Below are 13,405 nucleotides of genomic sequence, written 5' to 3' on the forward strand. Positions count from 1 at the left end.
AAATAACTTGTGAGATGTATGCTATTTCATCATGTAATCAAAGTTAACAGCGATTACAAGGTATTTCCTTTCATTTCTTTAAAGTGATTTATGCATCGTCTGTACGTAGTCCCAATTTAGCTTACAAATAGACCGACTACGAATAAACCGCGTTTAGCCCAGAAATAACCATGAATTTAATTACATGTTGTTTTGCCAAAATGATTTCTGAGATGTATGATATTTCATCATGTAAACAAAGTTCAAAGCGATTAAGGTGTTTTGTTTCATTTCTTTAAAGTGTTTTATGCACCGTCTGTACGTAGTCACAATTTAGCTCATAAATAGACCGACTACGAATAAACCACGTTTAGCCCAGAAATAACCATGAATTTAATTACATGTTGTTTTGCCAAAATGATTTCTGAGATGTATGATATTTCATCATGTAAACAAAGTTCAAAGCGATTAAGGTGTTTTGTTTCATTTCTTTAAAGTGTTTTATGCACCGTCTGTACTTAGCCACTATTTAGCTCACAAATAGACCGACTACGAATAAACCACGTTTAGCCCAGAAATAACCATGAATTTAATTACATGTTGTTTTGCCAAAATGATTTCTGAGATGTATGATATTTCATCATGTAAACAAAGTTCAAAGCGATTAAGGTGTTTTGTTTCATTTCTTTAAAGTGTTTTATGCACCGTCTGTACGTAGTCACAATTTAGCTCATAAATAGACCGACTACGAATAAACCACGTTTAGCCCAGAAATAACCATGAATTTAATTACATGTTGTTTTGCCAAAATGATTTCTGAGATGTATGATATTTCATCATGTAAACAAAGTTCAAAGCGATTAAGGTGTTTTGTTTCATTTCTTTAAAGTGTTTTATGCACCGTCTGTACTTAGCCACTATTTAGCTCACAAATAGACCGACTACGAATAAACCACGTTTAGCCCAGAAATAACCATGCATTTAATTACATGTTGTTTTGCCAAAATGATTTCTGAGATGTATGATATTTCATCATGTAAACAAAGTTCAAAGCGATTAAGGTGTTTTGTTTCATTTCTTTAAAGTGTTTTATGCACCGTCTGTACTTAGCCACTATTTAGCTCACAAATAGACCGACTATGAATAACCCACGTTTAACCCAGAAATAACCATGCATTTAATTACATATTGTAAGGTATTTCATCATGTATGCAAAGTCACCAGTAAATCCAAGGTGATTGGTTTTATTTATTTTAAATTCTATATGCCCAACCCAGCGCTTTTTTTGCTGTCGCGCATATGATTTTACCATATTTCAAAGTTAAACAAGATGCAGTTAGAACTCCAGACCGCTAGATGGAGCGGTACCGTAACATGACTACCGGCAACGCGAGACTTGAAAAAGAAATGTGGCAAATCTCGCGAGGAACTTTCCACCATTTTAAAGTCTTTCCACATCTGTGTTATCGGAGTGTTATCCAGGCGTTATCTATAAATTCTTTAAATCGTTATCTGCAAATTCCACGAAATTGGTAAGTGTTTTTCATTTAAATTTGACATGTGTTTAAAATGTATGTATTTATTTGTTTGTTGTAGGAATCGTGACATTCTAGCGGGTAATAGTACAGAGCAAGCCATGTTGTAGTTAGCTTAAATTGCTACATACACGTGCACAGTAACATCATTGTTTCTTAAGTGCTCCACATAGGACAATATAAAAAATATAAGAATATATTGGCAGCGGCAAACAGTAAAGTGAAGTAACGTTATATGCATGTACTTTGCCCTAAACAATATCGTTCTTTACAAACCAACAGTGGTATATAAAGACTTTAACATGAAGTTATACGTAATGTTGTAGAGAAAGACAAGGGTTATTACAAGTTATCCTGTATAAAAGCCACAAAGCACAGCAATAAATATAACATAACAGAAAACTTAAATTAACAGTAACGTTAAATAACTCGCACAAAATAATTAAAGCAGCTTTCCAATAGTCTATCTTGTTTTTCTATTAGAAAATGGTGGCTGAAAACATGTGATGTGTTTAAGCTCTATCTTAATCTGCTCAGACTCATTTGTTTCTAATACTTTTAAGAAACTTTTAATTTTTTAAACCATTCTTTATTACAAGTAAAAGTAAAAAAAGTTTTTACATTCAGTAAAATGATAATCACAAATATACAATACTTTCTCATTTTATATATCATTTGATGTTAGTAGTCAGACATGTTTTATGTGTTAACAGTGTTACATTCTCAATGAAAATGTTACTTTTATTGTTATAATCAACAGTAATGGATCCACAATACCTTAGAGAGTGGCGTCGACTAAGAGAGTTGATGCTCTTGCTGCATCCAGTAGCAGCTTGGATGAGTATCTAGATGTGCAAGATGTTTCTGGGGAGGATACATTGACACAAGAACATTTGTCTGAGGAGGGTCCTTTTTTGGAAGTAGATGCTGAAGAGGGTCCATCAACTGTGGATGATTCAGTTGTTCATGATACTGACTATGGTTACAAGGAAACTGTTGATTCCAGTGACTCTAATACAGACCTTGAACCTTCAGATTCAGACGACCCACCATCATTAAGTAAAGATTTGGCTGAATGGGCAACAACAACAAATCAAACGCATGCTGCGCTAAACGGGCTTCTTGGAATCTTGAGAAGACATGGACATACACTTCCAAAAGACAGCAGAACACTCTTGCAAACCCCATCAGGGCTTGAAGTAAAAAACATTTGTGGTGGTCAGTACACATACCATGGCTTAGAGCTGGGAATTCTCCAATACCTTTCCCATAACTCATTATTTACAGGCAGTATAGACCTAACAATAAACATTGACGGTCTGCCTATATTCAAGTCCAGTAAAACCCATTTTTGGCCCATTCTTGCAAAATTTGATAAAGCTGACCCATTTCTGGTTGCTCTGTATTATGGCAATAGCAAGCCTGACCCTATTCATGAATATCTCAGTGATTTAATAGCTGAATTGCAGCATCTTATGCAAAATGGTGTGTCACACAAAACCAGAGTGCATAAGGTAACACTGCGTGCATTTGTATGTGATGCTCCAGCAAGAGCATATCTAAAGTGCATCAAAAGCCATAATGCCTTGCATGGATGTGAGCGTTGTCTGTCACTGGGCACTTCAGTTGAGGGAAGAGTTGTCCACTTAGATAAAGGATCTTGTGAGAAACTGACTGATGAGAAATTCAGTCGTTTGCAGTATCCAAATCATCAGAAGGAACTTACACCTCTAGCCAAGCTAGGAATCGGATGCGTCACACAGTTTCCTCTTGACCACATGCATCTGGTTTTTCTTGGAGCTGTAAAAAGATTACTCATCTTTTTATTGCGAGGCCCAGCAATTTGCAGGTTGCAAAAGGGGCAGACTGAAAAAATCTCTGAGACATTGGTAGATCTGAAAGGTGCTATGCCGGCAGAGTTTGCCAGGCAGCCTAGATCATTGACTGAACTTGATCGCTGGAAAGCAACAGAACTGCGGCAATTTCTGTTGTATACAGGACCACTTGTGTTGAAAGATGTTCTGTCTCCGGACCATTATCATCACTTCTTGTCATTAACAGTTGGAATGTCCATTCTTTTAGATGAGAATGATGCCCGAAGAGGACACTACCAGGAATATGCCCAAAACCTGCTGGAGCACTTTGTGGATACCAGTTCTGAACTCTATGGGGACACTTTCCCAACATACAACATCCATTCGATCAAACACATTGCTGACGATGTCTTTAACTTTAATTGCTCATTAAATCAGTTGTCCTGCTTTCCGTTTGAGAATCACCTTCAGTCCATAAAAAAATTGGTTAGAAATAGCAAAAATCCAGTGGCTCAGGTTACTAAAAGATTGTCAGAAAAGGCAAACACACAGCAACACCCGAACCAACAGAGGTGCAAACCGTACTCCATATCAACCAAGGCACCAAATAACTGCTTCATGTTAGAATCCGAGCACATTGTCTTTGTGAGAGAAAAGCGGCTAAATGGAATGTTGGTTGTGGATGTTATTGACCCAGAGGTCACAAGGCAGCTATTTGATCTACCCTGCGAGTCAACGATGATTAACATTGTGTACGTGGAGAGCAGTGACCTAAACAGAATGAAGAGGAAGCTTCTGGAGACAACGGATCTGCATAGGAAGTCTGTGTGCTTACCACATGCACAGGGATTTTCCATATTCCCACTCCTTCATGACTTTAAGGATTAATTGATGATTGTTCCTATCTTGTAAGTTTACATTTCTGGGTGAGAATTTTGCCGGCGTCAACTAATATAATACTAACTTGTCTATTCCTGAAATTTGAGTTTGTCATTCTTGTATTTACATATAAGGTTGGCATTCGTTGTTGTTGTTTTTTAAAGTGTGAACACATTTTTACCAATCTTTTATTTGTCCCATCCACAGGCCATTATGTTTCAAGGACTGAGACGTGCTCCCAAAAAAAAAACGATACGAGGAGTATGTCCAAGGTAATTACATTATTCATCTTTCAGTTTTCACAGCAACTTTGTTTATGCATGTTAAATGATTAATGTATTTATTAATACTATGACCATATTGCTATTTATTTTAGACATGAGCTCATCTGAGTCCTTGCTGCCATCTCCACCCCCAAAGAAGCCCCGTGGTAGTTAATTTTTTTTATAAAGCTATTCTACAAAAGAGAGAAAATGTGCAGCAAATCTTTTAGGTTTTTCAAATTCTTACTAGGCGGTTTAAATCACCTAATTTGCTATAGTTTATAGGATGACATAATAACAGCCCAGGCTCTGAGCTCTTTGGCTGTTTCATCCATTAAATGCTTTTGCATAGGATATGATTACCATATAAGAATTGTTACCTTTTGTATAAAAATGTCAATGTTTACGTAACATTTTTTTAATGTTAAGTTTTTTTGTATTTCTTTCATGTTAAAGTTTCTACTTTCCCCCTACCACCAAATAAATATGGTGCTGCCCCTGCCTCAAAAGCTGCCCCTGCCTCACAAGCTGCCCCTGGGACTAAGGTCAAATCAAGAAAGAGTAAGTTCATTATTCATTATTTATAGTTTTTCTCTCTACGACAAGATGAAAGCATTGCTTTTCAATCACTTTCCTTCTAATCGTAGAACTTTCTGTCTTCGAGCAAGAGAGAACTATAAAGCTGCAAAATTACTACGCTTTGTTTTAGACTTTAGTCTTCTTTCATGGCTGGCATTAGAGTGGGTGAATTAAAGCATTCTTGATTAAGCACTTTGGTGAAACTAATTTCATTATTACTTTTATTTATTTATTGCTAGACCCTCTTCAAAATTTTTCAGAGGATCTTTTTGCCACACCACCTTCTGCTATGACTAGTAAGTTGACTTGTCATGATTATGTGAAACGTGTATTTATATTCACGACTAGTACTCTGAATTTACCTTCAGATTTGCATGCATGTTATTCCTAACATAACGATGGCCTGAGATCTTATCTTCATTTGATTAACTTTTTTCTTTGTAGGTAGTCAACAAGGACAACACCTTTCGCCAATCCTTGAACAAAGTAAAAATAAAAAAATATATATATATATCTTTTTTAATGATGCTTAATCATTACTATGTAGTAGTTATAATGGTAGTCGACAAACAATATTACTGAATACTAGTGTTAGACATGCAAATTTGGTGCATAATTATGTATTTATGTATTTTTTAAATTTCCCCTTAAATTGTAGTATTGATTTACATTTTACATATGTTGCTTTTCACTACTCTATAAGGCACTCCACAATCTATGGATTCCACAAAAATTGAAACACCAAAAAGTAAGATGTGCTTTTCTATGTGACCATTTTATTTCCCTGATAATTTAAGGAGAGTAGAAGTGATTTCTTTGGAAATTAATTACTGACTTATCTTTTTGTTTAAAACTTTTTAGGTAACTTCAATAATCTGCTGTTACTTGTGTATTACAAATGTAACATTTTCTGTTACAGGGACAAAGCAAACATTTAGGGGTCATTTATTACCTTTACCATCATGCACTTCAACCCCTTATAATGGCAACCCAAAAAAGATAGGTCAGTCTGACTACACCTTTTATTTTTTGTGGTGAAATAGCCCACTAGTAATACTTAATAATGTTATTACAGCTGCTAAGACTCCTCAAGGGAGATATACCCGAGGTTAATATGGACCTGCGTTTGCAAAGACGCTTTATAAAACGATGTGAATTTTTCTTAATACTCAAACTTAATTGCAATTGCAGGGGACGTGGGCCAGTCTGACGAAACTCCACAAGGTAACTTAAAGGATTGCAAAGACTTAATTTGAGATTTTATTTGGTGATGAAACGGTTCACAATTAATACTTTTTTTTGTCATTACAGCGAACAAGACCTCACGCAAACCAAGAACTCCTCAAGGGAGATATACCCGAGGTTAGTATGGACCTGCGTTTGCAAAGACGCTTTATAAAACGATGTGAATTTTTCTTAATACTCAAACTTGATTGCAATTGCAGGGGACGTGGGCCAGTCTGACGAAACTCCACAAGGTAACTTAAAGGATTGCAAAGACTTAATTTGAGATTTTATTTGGTGATGAAACTGTTCATAATTAATACTTTTTTTGTCATTACAGCAAACAGGACTACACACCAATCAAGAACTCCTCAAGCAAGATGTTCCCAAGGTCAGTATGAAACTATTTTGCATGGTAAGCTTGAGTATTTTTTTCTTAAGCACATTTTACTTTTTTACTTTTATGTATTTAAAGCGTCATGGAACCCTAACCAAAATTTTTTTAGATGCTAACCGTGTTAGTTGTATGCACATCATAGAAGCCAATGTCAGCATCTTGTAATATTAGGGGAAAACGAGGTAATTTTTTAGCTTTTTTGTGATATTTTTGTCTTCTGGTTTTAAAATCCATATAGTGCTAACGTCACAGGCTGTGAAGTGGCTAGGGCTGCACGTTTTCAAGTTTTTCATTAACCGTTAACTGACACCCTTAGCGGTTAATACTCGGTTAACCATATTATGCGCTCCGCAACCCAGAGATACAGACACACGACAAAGGGGTAGTTAATTTTTAACACCTTTAATAACTGGTTGGACCACATTTAAAACAAAATTAATTTGTAGAAATAAAACGCAGTGGTAAGGACAGAGCAGTTTAAGCATGTCACTGACTTTTGCGTTCGCGGGGATGGTAGGCTGGGCGAAGGTACTCGCAGGCTCCGCGGCCGCCTCTCTATGATGCCCTGGTGTTGGCTGGGTTTGTCGCGATAGTCCGTGAAACGGTGATTACCAGTGCTTCAGCCTCTCACCGGTTAGATCACTTGCCCACCCCGACACCGTCTTTCACCATCGTTTTGATATTTCCTTGTTATTAAATCATCTAGTTTTGTTAGAGAGAGCAAACACTTACAACTGAATGTGTCTGCTGACTGAATTCAGCGGAGCTGAACGCGCGTCACGTCACAGAGCAGCCGCAGGTGTCAGATTTCATTTATTTCTGTCAGAGTTTGCGAGGCGAGCTGAATGACCAGACGATAGCAGAAGCCGCGTGCTTACTTGTTTTTGTTATAATGTACATATATAATGTTTAATATAAGCGAGATCGTTTTGTTGTATTTTTTATCAAGAAAAATAATAAACCCATCATTTAAGCAGCGCTTTATGGAGGAGTAGCCGGTTGCTCTGCTTGGGACTGGCGGGTTCTGTGAGAATTACCTGCCCACATTGACTCAAGCACTGAATTAAACCAGCTGTTGCACTCGCATTGCACGCAAATTCATAGGCTATTTAACGCAGCTTACGCAAACGCTGCATTTAAACAGTTGCGTAATTCAAAAGTGAAAGTAAAATGCGCACGTCTGCATGCATTAACAGGTGGGAAAATTCTGTCACCTGATGCCACTTAACCGAGCAAAATGTTTCACTCGGTTAAATAATTTTTAACGGTTAATCGGTTAATCGGTTAACCATGGACACCCCTAGAAGTGGCATTGTAAAAATAACACATTGATGATGTTGTTGTTGTAGTTATTATTATTATTTATGAGATGGTGTGTTCTAACCAATGCAAAGATGTTTCGCTTTTGTGTGTGCACGTGCTCCATGCAGCCGAGGGGGGGTCTGAGGCTCACCACAATCGTACTTGGATACGCGGTTCTGTATTGTAAACTCTGTGAATGCATTGGATGATTTTTGCTCGATGCTGTCAGGATTAAACTCACCATCAACTATGAATCTGGTCAGGAAAGCTATGAGAGGCAAGTGGAATGACCTACAGGAGTTACCTGAGGACTTTTCCTTGTCTTCAAACACGCTATTATTTTAACTATAACAGTTTTATAGAGTTTTATACAGTTATTCAACACTTAACCATTGTTTAAAAGAAATATATTAAGTTTCATTATTTCTGTAATACCGCTATTCGTAGTATTTTAGGCACTATTCAGGTGCCTTGCACACTCCTCGCCGTTCTTCTCAGTGTCCGCGCCTATTTAGGTTGCATTTTTTAAGATGATAGAGTTAGACTGCAGCTGAAACAGCAGGGTTTCATGACGCATTAAGGGAGAATTTCATCCCCTAATTATCGAGCACAGTTTAATGTTTATGGCAAATAAAAAACAATACATAAACTTTTAATGTTTATAAGACATACTGTAAACACGGCAGAAGTTTTTTCAGTGTTTGCATTGCACAAATGGATGTAAATTTAAAGGGCAGCATAGCAGTACTATTCTCTTAATTTGTTCAGAATCATTTGATAAAATTATTTTATTATGACATTTATTGTGTATCACATTTGTTTGTTTTTTTCAGAGAAGCAAGACAAGTTTCCCATGTCAGACAAAAGTAAGTATCAGTGAATTGCTACTGAAATATTTGTGGATTTTCGTGGATCACGACCCAAGGACTAAGTTAAGGGTCTCCACTTTGTTTCATCTGTTGGTTGATGCCATGCCACAGTCCTTGTTACCTCTTACACATGTGGAGGCAGAGATTTTTGTTTCCATTGTGTCATGTAAACTTCATTGGATGTAGGTGTCATAAGTGATGTGATGCTATCTTTTTAAGTTAATTGAATGTAAAACGATGCATTTAGAATTCCAAAGAAAGGTGCTTATGCTGCTCGTGGAAATCAAGGAAGAACTCCGAAGAATTGGATGCAGAGTGGAACCTGACACAGATTTCCACCTGTCAACGTTGGCCACTGAGGAAGAGTTCCAAAACCTTGAAAAGCAGTTAGAAAGTCAGCGGACCCAGGCAGCAATGGTAAAAAAACACTCCAAAGCAAAACTCTCTAAAGCAAACTAAACACAATGTAATAAAACCATGGCAGTAAATATATTAGTCTATGTACAATGAGGATCAACCTGCTTTTTAGTAACGGCAGTAGCTATAACTCTGTTACTTACAGTAATGTAGTCAGTTGTGCTTTACCATTACGCATTCAGAGATAGCAATTTTTCCATATGGAGTTGGAGGCCTTCAGTCTGTTTGAATATTTTTATCGTGTTACTGACGGAAAACTTGCAGGTCAGTGGGCTTTAACCTTTAAAGGCGGAAAATATCTGAAAAACGCTTTGGAAAAGGTAGTTGGGCAAAGTACCAAAACACACTTGTAGCCAATCAGCGGTAAGGGTCGTGTATACTAACCGACATCGTTGCCTGGATTGCGTATGTCTGGGGCAAGTCAATCAAAAGAAGGTCCAGATTCTATTGGTATAGAATGTAGTTTGGGTGATTTCAAATGTCAACATTGGCTTTCAGACAATATGTACACTTCCTTTAAGGTTATTAAACACTTGTACAATGAACAATACTCTCCCAAGTACTAACAAAGGCATGTGCTATTCAGGTGTGTAAGCTGTGCCAAATCGGGGGCAGAAACCTAAAAGACAGTGCAAGGAGAATGCTGGACAGGTTAGTTCTAGAACACATGCAATATTAATCGGACATTGTTGTCAACACAGTCTTTCATGTGGTCACAACGCAAATCAGAAAATATGAATTCTTTTATCATTTTGAAAAGTCAGTATGCAACTGTTAATATTATTGTCTTTTGTATTTTAGAGTTTTAAAAAATTCCCTGATGTCCCAATTTAATATGAAGGGGGGTGGTCCATTGCTGAAGAAAGCTTTCGAAAAAACTGCACTGTTCTCCGTTATTAAGGGTAAGTGTATTTGTGTGTGTTTTTAGGCTGAATGGTGTAAAATGTTACTTGTTTTTTAACATGATGAATAATTTCTTTTAATTACATTTGGCTGTGTCAGAAGTAATTGATGACGGTCAATTTAATAAGGTGGTAACGCCTTAATAATTATAAGCACCACATTCAAATACTTTTTGCTTATACCATGGTTACCACACCCATACAATAGTCTTCAGTAAAGTTACTGGTTTTAAGTGGACGTGAACGCGCTGATGTTCTATGATGAAAAAAAAGTTTACAGAAGAGGAGCAAAACTTGCATACGTCAATTTATTGCTTTCGTTCAGAGTTCAATGATTAGTTGAAAATTTTTTGGGTCCACAGATACAAATTTATGCAAATTTTCATGCAAAAGCATATTTTGCTTGGTAGGCATGGACTGTCACAATTAACAAAGTAAAAATGCTTGTCTTATAATTTTTTTTATTTTTATTTGGCAGATGCAGTTTTAAACAACTTTCCAGAAGCAACAGAGCTTGAAGTCAAGGCTGCAATTGGGGGTCATTTTAAACAAGCTCCAGGGAGGACGGGGGGTGGGGGATATAAAAGTAAATACAATGAATAAGCGTAGTTAGTTAGTCAAGAGTTTATACGTAATTTTATAACATTTTTATTTTGTAATTTATTCTTTTGTATTCATTTTTTATGTTAGGCTGTAAAAGTTGTTAATTTTGTTTGTTATATTGACTAATGTAAATTTCTGTTGTATTAAATGTAATTTTTTTCGTAATAAAAAGTTCTTTGTATGATTGCCGTTTATGAGAACCTGTTATATTGGATTACAAAGATTTCTTTAGCCATTGCAGGTCTATTTAATGACTAGTCTATTCTTGGGCTATGTTAGACGTCTACTAGATTTTCACTGACAGCCCAAATTTAGCCTTTTATTAGCCTAGACCTGCATTCACCGTCTATTAGACTTATATATGTAGACGTTTAAAAGACGTCTATTTGATGACTAGTCTATTATTGGTCTATGATAGACGTCTACTAGATTTTCACTGACAGCCCAAAATTAGCCTTTTATTAGCCTAGACACACATTCACCGTCTATTAGATGTATATTTATAGACGTTTAATAGACGTCTATTTGATGACTAGTCTATTCTTGGGCTATGATAGACGTCTACTAGATTTTCACTGACAGCCCAAAATTAGCCTTGTTTTAGCCTAGACGTCAGGGGGGTGTTTAGACGGCTATTAGACGTCTATTAGACGCAAAATTGCTTGCTGGGTTGCTGCGCCGCGCAGACCGATCGGCATGTGACATCTAATAAGCAGAGGTGGGACAAAGTCATTGTTATGCAAGTCACAAGTAAGTCTTTGACCTCGAGTCCCGAGTCAAAGATGAGGCAAGTCCCAAGTCGAGTCAAAAGTCAAAGCCGGTTAGACTTCATTTGCACTAAGCAGACCTCTTGGTGATGTCAAAGTACTGCGAGAGCGATTCAAAGCGGATTTCTTCACGTGATAACTGGAATCACTCTCGCGGTACTTTGCTGTCACTCGGCTGTGGGTTTTTGTAGCGCCACACCAGTCTGCTCCCCAGTCACCTTTGCGCCGCTATAGTAATTTCATATGCCGATTGGATCGCGCAGTTCGGCAGAAAGTCAAACACACCAAACATATAGCCTAATATGTAGATGCATTTCAACCCACTAAAGTAGCAAGTGTAGCATGCTAATGGTCAGTGCTTCACTATGACTAAAAGTTTGAAATGTCACAAAACCATTTTACGCATCCTCACGCTATTTTTAGCGGGTATACGGAAATCCTTTACAATTCCTAGTAGACTACACCACTGCTGAGCTGTACTGCTGGTACGGTCCCAACATCCAAACCAACGTGGGACTGCAGTGATTGGATGTCGTGCAGGGAGCGCGCGTGCTCTCTGCATGCAGGTGGTGCAAATTTTTTTTCATAGATGAGAGCGGCGCGGCCGTGTGAATTTTTTGTGAAATGGGTAGATTGCTTCACTGCTGATTCTTGCCATACCTCCATTGCCTAAATGCGCACGCATACGGTGCCATGTCATCATGGTGTACAAACAGTTAAAGGGTCTATTAAGTAAGATGAAGTCAAAATGAAACCGATATGACCAATAAAATGATCAAACCAGGCAGACAGAGGTGCAACACAGAGGTCTGATGCGCAGTTAGTGGAAGTGCAAGAAAGATGTAAGTAATCAAACACTGACTATTATACAGCAGTTTAATGACGAGCAATATAAAACCGCAGTGACTGTCAAGGTGACAGGACAAGAAACATTACTGCAGCTGAGCACATGGGTGTCTAAATTTTATGCGCTGCTTTCTCTTCCTCCAGTAATTCACTTTCCGTTATTCAGCGTGTTTATTAACAAAATTCAACACCACCCTTTAATTCTTGAAGATATGTTTTTACTGTATAATGATTAGATTCCCTGTGTTGCACTGGACTACTGCTAAGCTTGAACTTGAAAACGCGATGCATCACGTGCGCGGTACAACGCTTCATCCACCCGTAGCGCGCGTGCACAGAGTTTAAATGTTCATATTTTGGCTTGAACATTTTATTGCATTCAGTCTTAAAGCCTAATAAACAGTACCTGTTGAAGTCATAAGTTAAATAAATAACAAAAGAAGAGAAAGTGTGCAGCAGTGTGCCCAGGATGGTAAATAATTATTACAATGTATTCCTAATGAACAACACAAGTCTTCTGCATACTGACATGGTTTGAAATCTATAGGTATTTGATTCTTTGGTTTTCTGATGTATTAAAATTCATATATGTAGAGCAGGGAAATAAGAAGCTTTTGTTCCTGGGGTGCATGCCCTAGAAAATACTTATATGGACCTCTGTATTTATAAAATCATGCAATGCGGCTTGTTTGTCTTTACAGTTATGAAATGTATTATTTTAAACACACATTTCACAAAATATATAATGTAAGTGTAAATATTCATAAACTCGGAGGCGTTTTTCTAAAGAATAATGTTAAAACTTTATTGGTGGTGGCAGGGCCGGCATTGGGCATAGGCGGAATAGGCAAATGCTAAGGGCGCCGCCGACGCCTTGGGGCGTCCGTGCGCCCAAATGATTATTTTTGTTAATATATGTATATACACATTTAACTATACATATTTAATTTTGCACAAGAAAACAGCACGTATTAATGAATTATTAGTAGCATAGTATCTCGGGAGATCGTGCTCGTTAAATAGCTTCGT

General features: G+C 37.2%; 1 protein-coding gene across 1 annotated transcript; it reads left to right on the plus strand.

Annotated features, from left to right (window-relative positions):
• The first annotated feature begins 1,293 nt into the window (after positions 1-1,293).
• On the plus strand, positions 1,294-11,376 carry LOC129437414 (uncharacterized). Its single transcript, XM_073857867.1, has 18 exons — positions 1,294-1,511; positions 2,275-4,236; positions 4,415-4,479; positions 4,584-4,637; positions 4,927-5,031; positions 5,289-5,345; positions 5,494-5,535; positions 5,753-5,797; positions 5,969-6,052; positions 6,241-6,273; positions 6,361-6,411; positions 6,495-6,527; positions 6,614-6,664; positions 8,806-8,838; positions 9,089-9,258; positions 9,845-9,909; positions 10,060-10,160; positions 10,639-11,376. The coding sequence occupies exons 4-18, from the start codon at positions 4,586-4,588 to the stop codon at positions 10,761-10,763; spliced, it is 1,047 nt and encodes a 348-aa protein (XP_073713968.1). The 5' UTR covers positions 1,294-1,511; positions 2,275-4,236; positions 4,415-4,479; positions 4,584-4,585; the 3' UTR covers positions 10,764-11,376.
• The last annotated feature ends 2,029 nt before the right edge of the window (positions 11,377-13,405 follow it).

This window comes from Misgurnus anguillicaudatus, chromosome 19 (assembly GCF_027580225.2).
Source record: "Misgurnus anguillicaudatus chromosome 19, ASM2758022v2, whole genome shotgun sequence".
In the NCBI taxonomy this organism is placed as follows: domain Eukaryota; kingdom Metazoa; phylum Chordata; class Actinopteri; order Cypriniformes; family Cobitidae; genus Misgurnus; species Misgurnus anguillicaudatus.